Here is an 18,879-nt window from a genome sequence, read left to right as displayed (position 1 = left end):
CCAACCTTAATGATTCTATGATTCTAATGGTCTTCAACAGGAGACCAATTTGGTGACAAAGTTAAACAGACAATGTTCTAGGTCCATTCTTAGTTTACCTGATCAAAGAAATGTACTAAATCAAAATTATACTTTGAGAAATATAGCAAGAAAAATAAATAAAGCAATTCCTCTATTATCACTGTAAAACCATAACATTACTGTTTTGCATAGTCACACCGATCATGAACCAGATTCCATTGTGCTAGATATAACAGGTACAGTAGCTTAAGATTGCCTTCTCACCCCAGAGAAGAGACAAGTGTAGGTACTAAAAGGAGTAACACGTGCACAGTTCACTTGTGGACAATGGATTTTCCACGAAAAATATTTCCCTTTAAACACAAAAGTATTTAAGACCAAATGCTAAGGAATCATTTAATTTGATTTTTAAACATGGAATTGTTTGTTAAAGCTGCCCTAACTCACCATGGATAATTTCTGTGGTGACAGAACTGTAGTTAGTTACTTTCTCCTATTTATGTTTCTTAACTTAAAGATATTAGATGTAAAAGCACACCAACCTATTAAGTTTCCCTTTGCCACATGGACTTCATTTTTGCCTGAAGAGATCCAGACTCCACTGCCATTAACCCCAAGGAGGCTGGGTTGACATTGAAGCTGCTGTGACCAAAATGCCATTCGAAGTTTATCAGCCACCTTCTCCACAGGTGCCTGAGCTGCTGTTGCCACTGTATGAGTTGCCTGGATTATTGTCTGAAACAAGCTGCACTGGTCGAACACTACATAATCAGTGATGCTTACCTGGGGGGAGAAAGAAAAAAGCTTAATTAGTTAAGCTTTTGGGTGAACTGCAGAATCTTTTTTGTGTGTGTGTGTGCTTTATGTAGGAAATCTACCAAGAGTTTAGAAACCTTCTAAGTGTAGAAAGGGAAAAATAAAACCGGTACATTTTGAATAAGTAAGAGTCTTGATAATAAACCAGAACCAGTATTAAACATCAGCTTACAATTCCCTCCTACCCAACAACCCACTTTGAATTCTGCATTTTAAGAAAGACCTGTGTTTTGAGATGACTATTCTCTCCCCTTAAAAACATGTTGAACTCTGCAAACTAAGAGGTGAATTTTCACTTTCCCAAAGGAAGAGAGAAACTTGCATAGCGTACCAATTTAAATCACTTCACAAAAACTTGTATGTAATACTCCTTTACAACAACCTCAAGGGCATTTTAATTCATAAGGCAGGGGGAGGTCTAAATATGCAGTTGCCCAACTTCTGTCATGGACAACTAGGTTGGCAACACTCTAGGATACTCCTAGAAAGGAAGGAAATGCTTAAGAGCACAAAAAGAAAAGCAGTTTGCCAGTAACCTCAAAGCCAAGCTATTTATAACACCCATATGCAAGAAGAGATTATATATGCACATAAACTGAAATTCTTTTAACTTAGGCAGACATGTAGACAAAGAAATTTTCTGTATAACTGTTTTTGTACCCCCTTCTCCCCAACACCTATCTCTGGGGAAAATAAGAAAAGCTGGGGAAAACAAAAGAGTCGGGAATTCCAAATCAATACCAGGGAGTACTTGCAGTAACTTTGTTTTTACCGACATGATCTGCAACTGAAGCAAGCAGCCCCACATGGCTCGAAGAAACCTCAACTGAATGGAAAAATGCATAATAAAAGCATTTTTGCAAGGTTACTTATTATTTATTTCATCTAGCTAAGAAAAAGGATGGGTACTGGAAGACAAGAGAAGAGACTGCATTCAGCAGCCAGACTTGAGCGCTCTGCCTAAACAGCATGTCCTATTGCCACTGTTAAGATACCAAGCCACGTGCGTCATTGATATGACGTGGTAGAGCATTTCTTGTGTTCTTGAAAACTGCTGTGATGCTGTTCTAGATGACCATGGGATTTTTTTTTCCCCCCTTTTTTATAGCAGACATGAAAAGGGATTTCAGCCGTAGCCACACTGCAGTTTTAATATATTGAATAAATAGTCCTGTAATATATCATTGAACAATTCATTGAATTTTATCTTAGAATCTCATGGAAAACAATGCAAATAATAAACCCAAGGTAGAAGACTAAACTGAAAGCAAAATAAAAAAAATGCCTACTTGCCACCAATGGTTATCATCTCCTTGTGGTTTCTTTGAAACTATACCAGTTCTGAACCACAGATTTCCATGGATATCCAAAGCCCATAATGTCTGCTGATCTCCAAGGGTTATGCACACTGGTTCCAAAGCTTGCATTTCACTGGAAATGCAAACACGTAAAAAAATTAAAAACCTTACTTCAAATTTACGCTTACGGCATTTTAAGGAAGCTGTTAAAACGCTAACAGCAGTTCAAAATGATCGAACTCAGTGTGGCCAAGTTCAAAAACACATTTGATTTCAAATTTTCACAGTTATTCAGTAATTCAAATTTTATTAGTTTGCATAAGTAAAAACCATTAAACAACAAAAAATGAGTCCTTCAAAGATCACTCGAGATTTGAAACTTGGATACATAACAATAAAACTAAACAAAAACTATTTTGTTCAGAAAATAAGAAATAGAGAGAGCTGTGTTCTTTAAGTTTTTGATAAAGCAGCTTCATAAATGTATCTCCTCCAACTTCCTTGACCTATTCTGAGAACAATACTAGCAATTCAGGGATCATAAATAGAAAACTCAATCTAACTATATGGCAAAGATAAATGTTGAGTTTAGGACTATAAGTGTCCTGTATAAGTAAACAATTTTCAAGCTTAGAAAGTCAACAAGATCAGGTGATCATATCAGACATTTAAAAGGTAGCCAACAATGCTATTTCTTTCAAAGAAAATTTCTCTACAATTTAAGAACAAATACAGATTGTTTTCTGCAGTTTTAATACAAAGCCCAAGAACGTTAAGTGTACTTAAGGCATAGGTCAAGCAGGTATTTTCATTAAATAAACTAATTAAAGTAGATGCAAATTTCAGATTTGAACAAGACACTGAATATTTCCTTAGGCTCTTCAAGAGCCAAATACCAGGTTGGGAGGTAACACAAGTTAAAGCTTCACAATAGGATATTCAGTAGAAGGTAAAATCATATGACGACAAGAACTGGAATTTCTTCCTATACTTGCTTCAGGCTGATGTCACAAGAGAGACTACATTCTACATTCTCAAAGCCAGCAGTAAACACTCAGTGCTTTTAACTTTATCACAAACTAACTACCATGAGCGTAGGATCAACTACAAAGCTAAATACCAATTACCCAGAATATTTATAAAAATCTGTGACTGGGAAGTGGAAAAGTATTATCCAGCTGTGTGGACGACCAAGAAAATGCTGAGATTTAATCCCAGAAAAAATTCACTCAAATATCTGGACAGGTTATTAAAGCCATTATGACAAAGATTAAAGAAATACTATTTAATCAAAAAAAGTCATATCGACAGACATTATAAAGATCTTTTAAAAATTTTTCTCACTTTCTTAAACTCGCTTTAACTGTGTCACCACTTCTGTTTACGGCTATTTCTTTCATTACATAGCAGTTATTCATCAGACAGAAAAATACCAGTTAGTCTGAATATGGCTGGACAAAGATACACACACACACACTCTCAGGTAACACTTTTTCAAACATCAAGGAATTCCAACACTGCAAACAATTATTTGTGTCATTCTGGTTATGACACTGTCCCACCACACTGTCATTACCTGACAATATCACTCTTCCATTGTTCTCCTTCAGGACAAAAGCTGCGTACTCCCTCCCGGTATAGCAGGGCCCGCTGCTCACTCAATGCCCACACAACATTATTTCTGGATGTAACCTGCGACAGTGGATAAGGGCAGTCAACCTTTACTGCTCGGGCACAAGGACGATCCACACTCAGGCCTAGAAATCAAAAAAGGAGGATTGCTTTACAAACTTTGGCTTTTTGCAACTAAAAGAAAAGAGACAAAGCTACCCAACAAAAGAAAATAAGGAGGGGAATATCCCTGACATGTTAACACTTTTCCTTTGATCACTATTTCCTTGACTGACTGTTCTTTCTATAAACTATTAATTATTTCCTCTAATATAGCTGAATTTGTATTTTAAGAAATAAAACACTGTGTATCCCCTTCAACATCCTGCAGAGCGCACAAGTCCTGTCCTGTCATTTCTGTTCCTTTTCTCCCTCTAGTGTCAATATCAGGAAACTCCACTGATAAAACCTGTACTAGACTTGACAGAAGCATCAAAGAAGAAAGCAGTAATGGAAGAACTTTTGCCCAAAATATGCCAGGGAGAGAGGCAACCTTATCTGAATAATGGCAGCAGAGCTATTACAAAAGAGCATGCCACAGTGTGTAGTACTGAAAGAAGGAGAGAGGTTCTGGTAGATTTACAGGTAGTTTGCACACATTTATACATAGAATCTAGAGGAACATGTCTTTTTCACAATTACACTGAAGCTTGATTTGTATGGCTGCACGTGAAACACCTCAAGAGACATAGCTTTTGCTTAATCTTCTCATGCTGCCAAAGCAAGTATGAACAGACTTATCTATATGATATTCTAAAATAACAAGAAGAATGCTCATTTCCAAACCTCTGAGCACACACTTTTGTTACAGATGTTAGACAGGACAGTGGAGGGAATTAAAAGATCCTGGAGAAATAACTATCATTAACAAGACAGATATACTAAGAATCTATTTTTGGCATCAAAGACACATCTAGAAACAGAAGAACAGCGGAATGTAAGCTGATGTAATCAAACCAATCTCTCGCAGGGAGATTGGCATGAAGAGTTCACTCTTTATCACCACTATCCATGCTCATTGACAATATGCATGTGACCTTGGGCAGGCCACTTGATTTCTCTGTAACTACTAAATTATTTTCTTTTAATTAAGTTTAAGAGTAGAGATTCTTTGAAACAATGCTGTGTACTTAAACAGCTTGCTTAATCATGATGAATTTTGTGCTACAGCAATTCAATCTACAAAAGAAATTAGGAGAGTACCAGAATTAAATGGAAGATAAATAAGAATTTTGATAGCCACTCTGAAATGTTGTCATGCTTTTGTGTGTCTTACTGTTTCCCCCTTACCCAGTCCTCCTCTTACTTTTCCAGTAATTCCTTCATCATGTTATTTGTCATTTTTCCTTACCAACTCAGCTCTCTGTGCAAAGCCCGCATGCCAAAGAGTCCTTGATACTCTTCTCCCTTAACTCCAAAACTTGGAGCTCCATCCTTCATCCCAGCTCCCTGTATTTTGCCTGAATGTTCTCTGCATAACACCTTCCAAATGCATCCTCTTCTATTCACTGAAGCAGACAAAACTAAGGCCATGACTTCAAAGTTGCCACTACACTATCCCTTTTTCTGATTCTTGCCTCATTCACATCCAGTGAGAAGGCAGCTGTAAAGATTGCTGCTCCACAGCCCGTTCCATTCCTCCACTGGCTTTGCTTTCTCTATCACATAAAATACATATCACTTGCCTATACTTCCAAAGCACTTTATGATCTTCTGTCTCGGAATACCTTCCTTTCATTATCAAGTGGTAACTCTCACCTCCAACAGATCTGTGCTTTTCAAAACAAACAGCTTCTACTTTCCCCTACTCTGCCCACCATACCTGAATCTCTTCTGAACAGCCACGCACTATCTCATCACCTTTCAAAGTCCTTAAAACTTTGCTAAAATCCTTAAAGCAAGAAAAGAAAACCCACTTAAGGCTCAGTTGTTTCACTGCACCATACCATTTTCAAGGCAAGGATATTATTTCAGCATTTTCTGCAATCCTTTTCTATTTATCTGCATTCATCCCATATCCCTCCCACATCATAAATTCTCTATACTGTACATACTCCACATGGCACAAAAAATAAGTGGCTATGAACTGGCTTTTCCAGCCTCCTAATTACACAGAATCTCAAAACTCTTTCCAACCATTTCTCAGGATAAAAAGGTGTCCCTATGTCCTGGCTGTGGATAAAAGTTTAAAATAAATTGTGATCATTCCATAGACTTGAACTCTAATAATCTTAGCCCGCAAAAATTCAAAGAGCCTGCAATTAATTCAGGTACCTGTTTGCAGATACAGATCTCCATTTGTTCTGATAATCCAGGCAGTGTCATCACTTAAAGCTACAAATACAGCCTGGGGTAAAGCCTCATACCAGTGGCGTTTTCCTTTTATAGTTACTTTTCCACAAGCAAATGCTTTGTTAGTCTTCTGTTCAACCTTCCAGAGAAGAGCCCCTGTATGAGGAGTTAAGAAAGAACATAGTATCACTTAGCAATTACTGTAGCAGAGACAGGTGACTTGTCCTACCTACATCTAAACTAGCATGAGGTGAAAGGCAAACCAGTAGCATTAAACAAAAATGCAAGATTTAAAAACGCTTATAATTTTTTTTAAAAAGCAAGACCAGAACAGTGGCCAACTTCTCTAGGAATTGCTGAAATACATTTACCATTAGAGTATGTGCAATTTTTAAATGTTCAAATGCAAGTCACTTCTCCTTAGTTATACACTGAAAACAAACAACAGTTCCATGTCAGGGCCAAAGATGCCTACTATTAAGAGACTGAAGTTCATGGCTTGCTCCTCTACTTGTTTGGTACATCCTCAGCACATAAAGGAAAAGAGGTTAATTGTAGTACTTTCACCTTTCACTACTACCTTTTAGTAGTATTAGTAAGGTCAATCATAACTTTTGTGGACCAGTCATGAGCAACAAACACCTTAAAAGGTGTGCCGTCCCACACTACAGTGGGCAGTGCTATTATCTGCTCGCTAGGTAGCATGTGACGAGCAGACAAAACTCAGAAATGCAACTGCACAAATCCATCTTGAGAACTTTTTCCCCTCACTCAAATTAGCAAGGATAGCTGAGAAGAAGAAAACCAAAGAGAATTCCAAACTTAACTGCTGATTGGCATCCATGCTCGTTTGTACCAGAGCAGTACATTGTCACATTAACTTCCTTTGAATAATTCCACAAAGTAGCATTTGATTCCATTTTGACATTTGTGGTTAACATGCTCTTGTGTTAATACATCCACGGGAAACTGTGTATGCTAGAAATTTGTATGGATTCAATGAAAAACAGGGCGAGTTCCTGGAATTGAGGGATAATAAACACAGAGAAACAACCTTTTGCCCAGGAAATCTCTGAGCCACCAACAACTGCAGTCTGAAACTACCAAGGGCAAACATCATATGTGCTAGCCCATTCCTTTCACTTTTCTGCAGGCATCTGCTTTTGACCACTGTTAAGGGCAAGATACTGAGCTGGATGAACCTATGATCTCACCTAGTACAGCCACTCTTAAATTTTTTTGTCCATAACAAAGCTCAGCTACAGATCAAATAAAACACCTTTCTTAAAACAGATAGCAAATCTTCCCTTACAAAGAGAAGGGAAGATTGACATCTGCTTTTAGAGATGACAGAGGAAGAAAAGTAGTGGCAAGGCAGGAGACTAAAGAAAATGTCTGAGAAACTTGTATTTTCACACCAGTCTTGGAACAATCTGGAAGGCCAAAAGTGACGCAAGTTTATAACCAAAACCCATTTAATTTTAATCAATATAATCCTCATTCCTAACCATCCAGAACAAACTCACATGCAAATACACCAAAAATTAAAAGGTTTTTTTTTCCTTTAGTATTAAAAAAAAAAAAAAAAAAAAAAATCAACAGACCAACCCATACACAAAACCAATTCTACATTTACAACAAAAAGAATTTTACATTTGGGAATCATAAGCAGCTCTGTATCAAAACCCAAGGTTTTGTATAGACAAGGACCTCTTCGTTCATCTCTGCCTACCACTGAACTGCTACTTCTGAAGTTCACTTTAATCAGGCAGCCGCATGTTGAAAACTTCCCAAAATGCGACGTGAACCTGTTAGAAAGACAGCCACTTAAACTAGAACATTGTATGCAGAGGTAGCGAAGACGCAGTCATATCACCCAATATGACTTTAAAAAAAAAAAAAAAAAAAAAAAAAAAACCACACAAAAACCCAACAAAAAACCCACAAAACAAAAAAAACCCAACCCACCGCACTACTTTTACATGAAACAAGTCCCAAACAACCAAGTTTCTGGAAGTACTGTATTAAAAAAAACAGTAAGTTGTCTACGTGGAAATTACATATGCACTGAACTGTGTTTGTACTCTCAGAAAAATGACAAGTTTCACCTAATTAAATAATCACCATTATTCGAAAAGTAAGAAAAGCAAAGACAACGCACCAGCCTACGGGAGTTTTGCGTTTAGGAGGTCACAGTGACGCAGAAGCCGACCCACCTGAGGGGGAAACCGCCACCTGTTGGACGCCGTCCTCGAACTTCTGCCAGCGCAGGCCGGCGGCGGGCAGTGCGCTGCAGTACAGGCTGCCGCGGTAGTCCAGGCACCAGACGTACTTCTCCGAGACCACCAGGCTCAGGATGCCATAACCAGGGCCAGCATATCCCATCCAGCTCTCTGCAAACTAAGAACTGTAGAGTCAGAACAGTGTCAGGCGTCTTCAAACCGCACAAGAAAACGGCTATGTAAGCAGCTCCCATATTTTGGTTAAAAAAAAGCTAAACTTAAGGTTCTTAAGTACCCTAATCAATGAATAAATTTGCCTTGTGTAAAATAAAACTACATCTGTCCATGTTCTCTAAGATAGTACGTACTGCGAAGTAAGACTACTAGAACAAAAGCTTTAGCAAAAAAAGCCACCCAAACCCTCCACACTGTCATCTACCTCCAAAAAGTGGAAAATCTTCTCTTATTAATTAAAGAACACATACTTAGAGAAAATGGCAGATGCAAAAAGGAATACAAAAAATGTACAGTCTGTCTGTAATCCAGGAAATTATTTATTGTCTATGAAGGGATCAGCAAAGGGAACAAGATAGCTGGAGTGCAGAGATAGCTAGATACCCAACTCCGATACTCCCTGTACGGTACAAGGAGCCATGTATTGCAGAAACTTGGTTTACAGACTGCTATCTTAAATTTTGATAGCTTGCATGAGATGAACTCAAGCAGTGCATGCATGACCTATAATGGAAGCATCTGTGGAGCTCTACCAAACATTCCAGAGTGTAAGAATATCATAACCTGAAACTAGAAGTCTTCTACACTTTGGGCTGCAGTTGTTACTAAATAGGACACAACTTGTAACTCAACCTTTATCAACAAATATTTGGTTGATCTCAATACAAGGCTGCTATAGATTTAAAAAAAAAACCAAAACCCCCAACCTAGAAGAACTGTATCTCCTTCTTAAGACTTCTGCTAGAACTGCCAGTGATTTTGGCAATTTTGCAGATTTTACAATTAATTTTAGTACTGCTTTTCTATAGTCTATTGAGAATTACTATTTCTGGAAATGTTCACCCACAAAATAACAATGAAGGAAAGAGGGGTGACAGAAAAAGGAGAAATGTCAACATTTTAGATAGTACTAACTGCTGTCTAGGACACAAAGAAAGACTAATCCTTATTCTGAGTATTTACAGGTAAAACGATCCTTAACCAGAGGCCAGCCATGTGAGATAATCAGCATTAATTCCCCGTGAAGTCAGTTGAAGTTGGGAACAGCATCATGCAGAATTTGGGCTACTGGAGACCCAAACAAGGAGCAGCCTTGGAGCCTGACTTGGTTTTACTGTTCACTCTTAAATGGATGGGTTTATGACAGCATTTTTGTTGAGCTGGGAATAATACAGCCAGTGCAGCTTCTTCACATTGCAAGCACATATCAACCATTCTGAAGTCTGATACATCACATTTCATAAGAGTTACAACACATATTGCTGTTTGGCATTATGCTTTACACACTCGAATCAAGTAAGAAAAAAATTGCTTTCCTAAAGTAAATGATAGTAATTATGTGAATGTTTCTTTTGAAAAGCCGCAATTAAGTATTTTAACTAAATTGAAAACATATACCTGATCAGATTTTAACAGCACCATTTCATCTAGGCTTATCTTGGCCACATCCTGGGAACCAGGCCCAGCACCAACTTCAGGCATGCTAGTCTCCGAGGATGAACACGGTAATCCATGTCCATAAATATCCTCTTCATCACTCGAGGCAGATTTTTCAGTCTTACTTTCATGAGTGTCTGTTACCCATTCAGCAGTGCTGGTACCAGATTTAGCTTTGATTGCACTTTCAAAATTCCATCCAGAGATGGAAGTGTTATCTGAATAAACATCATTGGAAAAGTCAAAGTGGAGCACAGAAGGATCTGACAGAGCGCTGTGTATTAGAGAGAGCTGCTGTTGGTCTTCCCTAACGTTTTCATCACTTTCCTTTGGTATCAGTGATGTCTGAACACCAAGTACACTGTCACATTCCAAAAACACTTGGTCTGTAAGGTCTGGCTCTTCAAAAGATGTTTTAGTATCCACCAGCTTCATTTTATCTAAATTTTCATCTATTTTACACAATGTAGGAAAATCCTGCTCCTCCTCTTGGCTCAGCTTTCCAAGACAACATTCATTGCTTGCAGAAACCACACTACCATTATATTCACCATCAACACTGCTTGTCAAGTCTTCTGTGAGAATTAGAGGAGAGACAGATGTCAAAGTATCTATAACAGTTGAAGTACCCATGCCACTGTCACTGTTTGGAAGTTTCTGTAAATCAACCATATCTCCATTTTCTTCATTAATTAGTACAGTCGCAGACTCGGGAGACTGTAGGACACTGAAAGTTTCTGAACCATTATCTTCTTGCAAGATTGTATGGGACTCCATACTGAACATGCTTTCCTGATCTGGAGATCCAGTACTCAAATGATCAATGCTGCCACTCATTAGGCTGGAAGTCATGGAAAAGGAGTCTGCATTCAATGAATGTGGACTATCACCAGAAAGCTGACGCTCATAAATCGGTGTGCCTTCCAGAGAGCTGTGGTTTTTCCTGGTCCCACTTTCTGTTCTCACAAAAAAAACAAAAAAAAAAGGGGTGGGGAGGTGGCAGGTAATATTAATAAAATCTACTACATTTCACTGCAAAGTAAGAAATTAAAATATTTTTATCACTGGGGGAAGAACAGAGTTAAATCTAAATTTTGACGTACTGATTTTTTTCAACTTCAACACTAAATGGGACATAGAAAGCCAAAAAAGTCTTAATAGCAAAACACTTTAAAGTTGTAATACCAATATAGTAAACAATTAGAATAATCAAGTACTCACACTATTTTAACAAACTAAAAAGCATGGCTAAGAAAGATGCTGTCAAATATTCTGAATAGGATGAATAGATACTACACAATTCCAACATAAAACTGGAAGCAGAGTCCACTGTATGTTACCATTAACCCATAGATTAGAACCTTAAGCATGTTTACATAAAGCAAAACAAAGTTAAAAGAATAAAACAAATAGATCTAAAAGGACTTAATCGATTTATCACTTTCAAAACAGGCTTCCATCTTAAACATAAATGGCCCACCACAACCTCTCAAATATCTCAAGAGCATGACAATATAATATAAACAAAGCATGTCAAACAAACACTCTCTTGTGTGAAACATCAAAAGTGACATGTTCTAATAATAAGCAGTGGCAGGGAAAGTTCTGGTAGACTTACCTTGTTTCTTCTTTTTTTTCTTTTTCACTTTAATTGGCTTTACAACAAGTTCTTGATCAAAATCTTCAGAGCTGATTGTGCCGAACCGTTGTGAAGAAAGTTGACCTTCTCTCTGAGCTTCTGAAAGTTGGTCTGCACATACCATAAAGCTAGAGCCACTGTCCACAGAATTTACTGAACTGCTCCTGCTTCTTGATTCACTTACTACAGAGCAGCCCCTTTTTCTTGTTTCATTGCTCAAGTCTCCCACTCTATCAAAACTTTTCTCCGTTAGCATTGGAGTTTCCAGATCATCTTTCACTAAAGAATAAGAGTCATTTTTATCACCAATAACTGAAGGGGAAGTAATCATTTTTTTATTTGTTTCCACTGAAGGGCTAGATGATACAGATCCAATTACTGATAATGGGGTCAGCAATTTAGGACTCATATCTGTTAAAGGATTCGGCAATTTTGAATTCACGTCTGAAACTGACCAAAAGAAAAATAAATGTATAAATACTAGTGTGTCAAGTGAGTAGGAGCATAGTTCTTGGAGAGTATTGAAAGAAAAGAAGCTTTATGCAATGGAAAAATATTCTAAGTTCGCAACATATCAAATATATATATGCACACAAACAACGTAAACGTCATGTAAGTAAATCTATATGAAATCATTTTAGTAAAATCAATACCCCAAAGCCTGTATCAAACACCTATTGGCAAAATTCTGAATTTATGTTTATGTATGAAGAATGGTACAGGTCTTTAGCTTGGAAGACCCAACTGTATCACACACTGAAGTGCCACCCTGTATCTTCAACTTCTTCATTCAAACATTCAGTATCTTGAAAAAAATCAAGGAAAATTTACCAGATAGACCCCTGTGCTAATTAGAAGAAAATATACTTCAAGAAGGCTCCTTTCAAACTATACTTGGAAGTTAAGATTAAAATAATAAACACCCCCTAGAAGTTTGTGAGTAAAGAACTACTTAAATGACTACAGCTATCACTAATATGCAATGATAAGAAAGTTAAGTTCTCTAGCATTCAGTGAGACTTCATAGCATATTTACTAGGATTTTGATAATACAAAGCTAAGATGGAGTATTTTAAATGCATAAGTAGTCCTTCTGTGAGTGTAACATGCTGGATAATGGTGTTTAAAATCTTTATGATTGAGAAATCAGCCAGCACCATCACTAAGGAAGTATTATTAATCCCTTTTAGAGAGTTCTAGTAACATAGATGCTGAACTCGGATGGCAACAAATAAGAAAATAAACTCTCAATTCTTCTTGGAATTTTAGTGAGTATTCTTTGGGTTTTTTGCCAGTTCGTTCTTTTTCATTGCTGGGAAGGCTAAGATTTCCTCTGGAATGTGGGTAGTGACACTGGCACAGAATCAACATATTCAGGTATCTCCAACCTTGATTGAGACTGATCAGTAAATGATCAGGAATCCAGACTGCTTCAGCATTATGGTTTAAAATAAGGTCTCAAATGCACAGATTAAAGATGCCTGGCTATGATAATGTTGATCCACTTTCAAAACAAAAAGAACCATAATTAATTTCCTAATGTCCCTATTCTCACTGCCGCCAAAACAGAAGCTCAGATGAGCAGATAAATCAGATCTCTAAATATAATCTGTAGAAACAAATAAGTAACTCTACAGAACCTGGTAGGTTTTTGCAATAACCTGAAGGTTTTTGTGTGGGGTTTGGTTTGTTTTGGGTTGGGGTTGGGTTTTTTTAATATTAAAAAAGTACAATAGGCACCATGTTCCATGAGGTACATACTATAGTTTGCTAATCTATACAAACCTATTGATGACAGTCCTTCAGGTCTACTTGAAATTCTTATTATGTCTCTGTCTCCCTTTAAGAGAAAAATCTCATTGTTGGTACAGGACACAGACACAATATCACCACATCCTTCCAAGCCACCAATCAAAGCCTATAAAGAGTCAACACAAAAAGAAATAATTGGCATCAGATTAACAGACTATTTGGACAAGATGCTGCTCTTACAAAAGTGTTCACTGGAATAATTTAATCAGCATATATAGTTACAGAATAAAGATTTTATCTTATCAAAAAGAAAGAAAAAAGAAAAAAGAAACAGCAAAGCACCCTTTAATCATTATGCAGCTCATTTTTATACTAATTTTAATTCCATAGATCTATTCATTTTCTCTGTCCAAACTAGCGGCAACAATATAACAACTTAAACAATATACAATTTGGTGGCAGAAAAGAGCCACAATACAAATGTTTAATGCCATTTAGACAGAAAGATAATAGCTTGTATTCACTTTCATGCGCACTTTGAAGACGACAAATAGCTAACAGCTCACTCTATACCGAATAAAATGTAATACTTTGGTTTTTGCAGGCACCTACAGTAGTAGAAGGGAAAGAATAAATAGTTCCAGCCACATTTTATAGGCCTAAAACTTCCTTTTGCATTAATTACAACATTTTAGATTTATATATGCTTTGCTAAGTATCAGAATTGATTACGATGTTAACACCTGGACTGAAAACTTTGCATATATTTAATTTTTATATACACTATATCGAGCTAGTTTGCAAGTATATCATTGCAATGACAACTTGAAGAGGGAGAGAATAAAGCCTTCTTTGTAAGGTTTAAATATGGATTTACATCATAGAAGTGTAACGGATAACCCAAAGAGAGTCTCATGGCATAGCATGAACAAAAACAAGTAAGAAACAAAATATGCACCCACAAGATTTATCTACCTGGTTCACAGTGTCTAGTAAGTAGATGCTGTATTCATTCCAGGTCAGCACCCATCCTTCTCGGAAAAAGCACGAAACAAGCCCAAGGTGTTTCTCTGGGGAGCTGTAACTTCCTCTGTCAGGTGGTTCCAAACGAGGATACAATTCAAAAGTTTTTATTCCTCCAGCAAATACATCTTTAAATATGAATGTGGCCTGAACAGTTCCGTGAACATCAGACTTCCAGAGACGAAGCCCAGGTCTGGCAGCAAATAACGTCAGGTCACTCTGTTTACATAGGCCAGGTATAAAACACGCTCCAAATTTGCCAGTGCTAAAATGCAAAAGAAGAATTTATTTTAAAAGCTACATACTCAACTTAGAAACGACTTCTAAAACTAATGGCACAAATTTACAACTGCAAATTATCAGAAACAAAAGTATTGTTCTTTGATTAAAGTATTCAGTCAAATGTCTGAATTTGGTTACAGTAAGACAAGAACAGTGCTTCCAAATAACAACAGTTTTCCCTCAGCTTTAGATGCCAGACACTACAACTACTAGGCAAGTTAAATGACTCCTCCTCCTAAGCTTCATAGCTTTAATGGTACTCTCTGTCCATCTCAGAAAGATCCTACTATGCAGTTATCCTTCTCCCAGAATTAATAAAAAATAAGCAAAACACTACAAACTAATGCTAAGAAACTGACAACCTCTGCTTGCAAGAAGGAAGGAACAGACCTCAATTGTTAAAATCGTCATCTCTCATGCATAAACCCCACCACTATTATCACCCAAGAAAAGCCCTTGTACATAAGATGGTCCTTGGTATTCCTCTTACTACTCACATCCCTGAAAGATACATTACAAACCTTCTTTCAAGAGTCAGTTTCCTCTACTTCCAGATACAGTCATGCTGTTCTAAGACTGGGTTCCCTCTTCCTTCATATCCGAGAAAGATTACACAATAGAAGATGCCAGAAGGTCATACAAGAAGTTCCTAGCCTTCAAGTCAACTTTAAGTGCTTGCTATACATTTTCCCTTTTAATTCACTTCAGTGTATAAGAAAAGTTGGGACACTGACTTGCTTTTTGCATCAGATATTACATGACCCATTAGATGAACCTGATTACAACACTTGCTCACACCAAGTATCAGTAAACCAAGAGGGACTGCAGATGAAGTTTGGCAGTGATTTCAGTTTAAACAATGAGAAAACATCTTAAATATTTTTGCATCATAGTGCCCTGAAAATCTGATTGTAACATTTCTGCAACCATGTACTTTCTAAGTAGGTAGAATTGTCATTTCATGTTTGAGCACACATAGCTACTGTAATTAACTTTTTATGAGCGGATTGCTGTGTTGTATTAATTTCACTGCTTAGATCACTCTTTCTGTAATCCACTCTGAAAAGCTAGAATTAATAGATGTGCCTGCATCAAGATTTTATGAGGGTTACTTTTTTCTGGGCTGTGTTCCAACTTGCTTGACAGATTTCTCTTCTGTATAAAAAAGCAGAGTCCGTTGTAAAGTAGAGACAAGCAGCACTTTCTGGTTGTAATCCAACTGGACAATCGAAGATGGCTCTTCCAATACAAGGCTGGAGTTGCAAATACCCTTTTAAAGATACATGCGATTAATAAGAGTCAACCTTTCTAAAAACATAAGATAATAACTAACACTTCAAAGAAATTAATAAGCCCAAGAAAGAGAAAACAAATAAACAAACAAAAGCTTTTGAACTACTGTTGCACCAAGTTCACCTAATGAATGTGGAGTTCCTTTATGCAGACAAGAGGGGATTTAGATTGCGTGTACCACAGTGGCACACTATGAAATTCAATTTCTCTTGGAATATTAGCTAACGTATTTCACTTGAAATCAATAGAAACTTTAGGACACATTTTCTTCCTTCTTCTCCACTGCCAGGTCATACAATGCTGAGACAATCGTTACATTTGGAGATGTTAAACCTTTCTGTCAAATCAAATGAGGGACAGTCATAGGTAAATCAGGATGGCTGTTTAAACTTTTCTCCCATATAGAAATTCAAGTTAGTACTTATTTTGTTGATGTCCCAGGTCTGTATTAATTAACAAGATATCAGAAAAATTCCATTTACTGGTAACATGCTAGTCACCCAGTAGAACCCAAATAGTACTTTCATTCTACACTCTAGACTGAGATGCTGAACAATTCTGAAAAAAGAACTTCATTAATATAGTGAATCAGCAATGTTACATCGTTCAAAAGTACCCTTTCCAAACAAAAGAGAAAGTACTGGCTGAAAGCTGAAGGAAGATATGATAGTTATTTCAGACAGAAACGTGATAAAAGGAGAAGGATCAACACTTTTTTTTTTTTTTTAATACATTATCTTTTAAAAAAGGTAAGGCAGTTGTGAAGGATATCCAATAGTTGTCTTGCTGGGTGTGTGCACACTTGGCCAAGTGTACACGTACCAATAAAGCACTCCAACTAAATACATGATACTAAACAATTAGCTAACTGCTAAACATTTAAACACACAAGCATTCTTTACGAAAATTGTAAATGGGAATTAAGGTCTCTATAATAAATGCTCACCTGGTCTAGGTCTAGGGCAGAGTAGACAATCTTCCCTTTGTCATCTCCAGAGAATAATTTCATTCCATTGGGACTCCAAGCTAAAGCTGTAATGCTACTTTTGTGGATACCAGCAACGTCAAATCTCCGAAGCTGTGAAACAATACCAAAGCAACACAAGAATGAGAGGAAGAGAAAATGGAGACACAAAGCCTATTCAGTGACTCTGACTGATAAATTGGAGATCAAGTACAAAAGTGCAGGTCATTCTAATTTTTATTTAGCACAAAAAAACTAAACAAACAATCAAAAAACGCACCACCAAATAGCTCAGCCTGTTATCACAAATGAGGAATTTCTCAAAAGCTTTTTTGATTAAATATATGTTTTGTAATGAAAAGCATGCTTTAAGATTATTGCTTTTATAAGCTTAATATATGAAGTCTAAAACACATTCACAGATATTTCATCAGGCAAAATTCTCTGGTTTTCAGTATTATAAAGAATCACAGTAACACTCTGCTAGGATTTGCCATACTAAACCTCACAGAAGTTTAGCCAAATGCAAAGATTTACCTGTTTATTTCTTCCAGGTAATGAAGACACAAGCTGAAAAACTGCAACCCGACCTGAGGCTGTACCAACAGCAACTAGATCATCGAAACAACTCAGCAGCTTTACAAAAGTAATAGATTCACACTTCCCCTGTTGAAACAAACCACACATAAAACTCGCAAAGTTAATGAGAGACAAACAGCAGCTCAATTCTGAGCAACCCAGCTTCATTAGAAGAGATAAGAGTTAAAGTTAGTATTTACCTCAAAATTATATTTTTTCATCTGGTTTAAATGTCTGCAGTAGAGATAAAGCATTCCAATGCTGCTCCCCACAGCAATGTAGTCTCCATTGGTATCAAGTGCTGTGAGGTATACCACTATAGAGCGAAAGCCTTTTTGGACCTTTGTAGGAATGGCATTGAGAAGATAATATAAGGGACAAAACTCCTTAAATATAACCGGTGAAGCCACAGATGCCATAGCAAGCATTGGCATCAGCAATTTTAAGGCTGAAATAAACACATCTACTTGACCACATACGGAAATCTGAAAGACAAAAGCAAAAGACATGTCATTAACTTCTTGGAAAGAGTAAATTGTTAACAGAAAGCCACTATTTAGCAAGTAGGGATGCAGAAATTCTCAGGTTTTGTTTTGTATAAAGAAAAAGCAAGTTAAACTCTTCTAGCAAATGTAAGTTATTCTTAGAAGAACCTTTTTCTTAAGAATAAGCTTATTTCTTAGGTTCAGCTAATATCTAAGGATGTATGGTAACCACTAAATATGGGATAACCACTTTTTCTTGCAGCTGTGAGCTCATCAAAGCTGAGTTCAGATGCAGTATTCCTCCTCATCTGGCTAGTGAAAGAACCGTAAGGGCTCTAACACTGAACAATCCATGCGATCTATTTCTTCATTTATCTGCAAACTCTACCCTCAATCCTCCCAGTGCTGGGAGCATGGTATATTCACTGTGTTAGACAGTGCTATAAGATCAAAGCGTCAAACTAGTATTTATGCTCAACTCCTTAATGCCCCGCACCCCAAGAAAAACATGGTTGAGAAACAATTCAGTTAGAGCTACATCTGCTGTATAATCAAATAACAACCAAAAAATAAGTATAGTGTGGGAAGAAAGGGGCAATGCAAAAATGAAAGAAATCCCAGTTTGACAGACACAGGAAAATACCCATGTAGCAACTGAATTTAGAAAGATAAGGAGCAAACAGAAAAAAGTACCATATGCCAGTGTTTCCCTTTATGAGTAAGCAAATAATTTCATGCTCATGAGTGACACTGTAAATATATTTAGGGGACAATTCTGGTATCTTTCTAGGAATAACAGAAACAAAGATTCTGTTTGCCTTCGTCAAGAAAAAAATGTAGTCAGAGTTCATCTGAGTAATAATGTACTGGG

General features: G+C 37.0%; 1 protein-coding gene across 1 annotated transcript; it reads right to left on the bottom strand.

Moving 5' to 3' along the window:
* Window positions 1-563: 563 nt before the first annotated feature.
* LOC104069719 (tectonin beta-propeller repeat-containing protein 2-like) lies at window positions 564-17,957 on the bottom strand (the record flags this gene model as incomplete). The annotated part of the gene is made up of 13 exons (XM_009582300.1): window positions 17,724-17,957; window positions 17,482-17,610; window positions 16,927-17,058; window positions 15,800-15,957; window positions 14,358-14,670; window positions 13,416-13,548; window positions 11,610-12,074; window positions 9,953-10,947; window positions 8,315-8,498; window positions 6,081-6,254; window positions 3,712-3,892; window positions 2,127-2,268; window positions 564-804 (listed from the first exon to the last, which is right to left on the bottom strand). Coding segments are annotated over exons 1-13 (3,481 nt in total), but the record flags the coding sequence as incomplete, so codon positions are not given.
* Window positions 17,958-18,879: the final 922 nt, after the last annotated feature.

This window comes from Fulmarus glacialis, unplaced genomic scaffold (genome assembly GCF_000690835.1).
Source record: "Fulmarus glacialis isolate BGI_N327 unplaced genomic scaffold, ASM69083v1 scaffold8420, whole genome shotgun sequence".
Lineage (NCBI taxonomy): Eukaryota > Metazoa > Chordata > Aves > Procellariiformes > Procellariidae > Fulmarus > Fulmarus glacialis.
The sequence above is the reverse complement of the archived record's forward strand: the minus strand, read 5'-3'. Positions and strand labels throughout refer to the sequence as shown.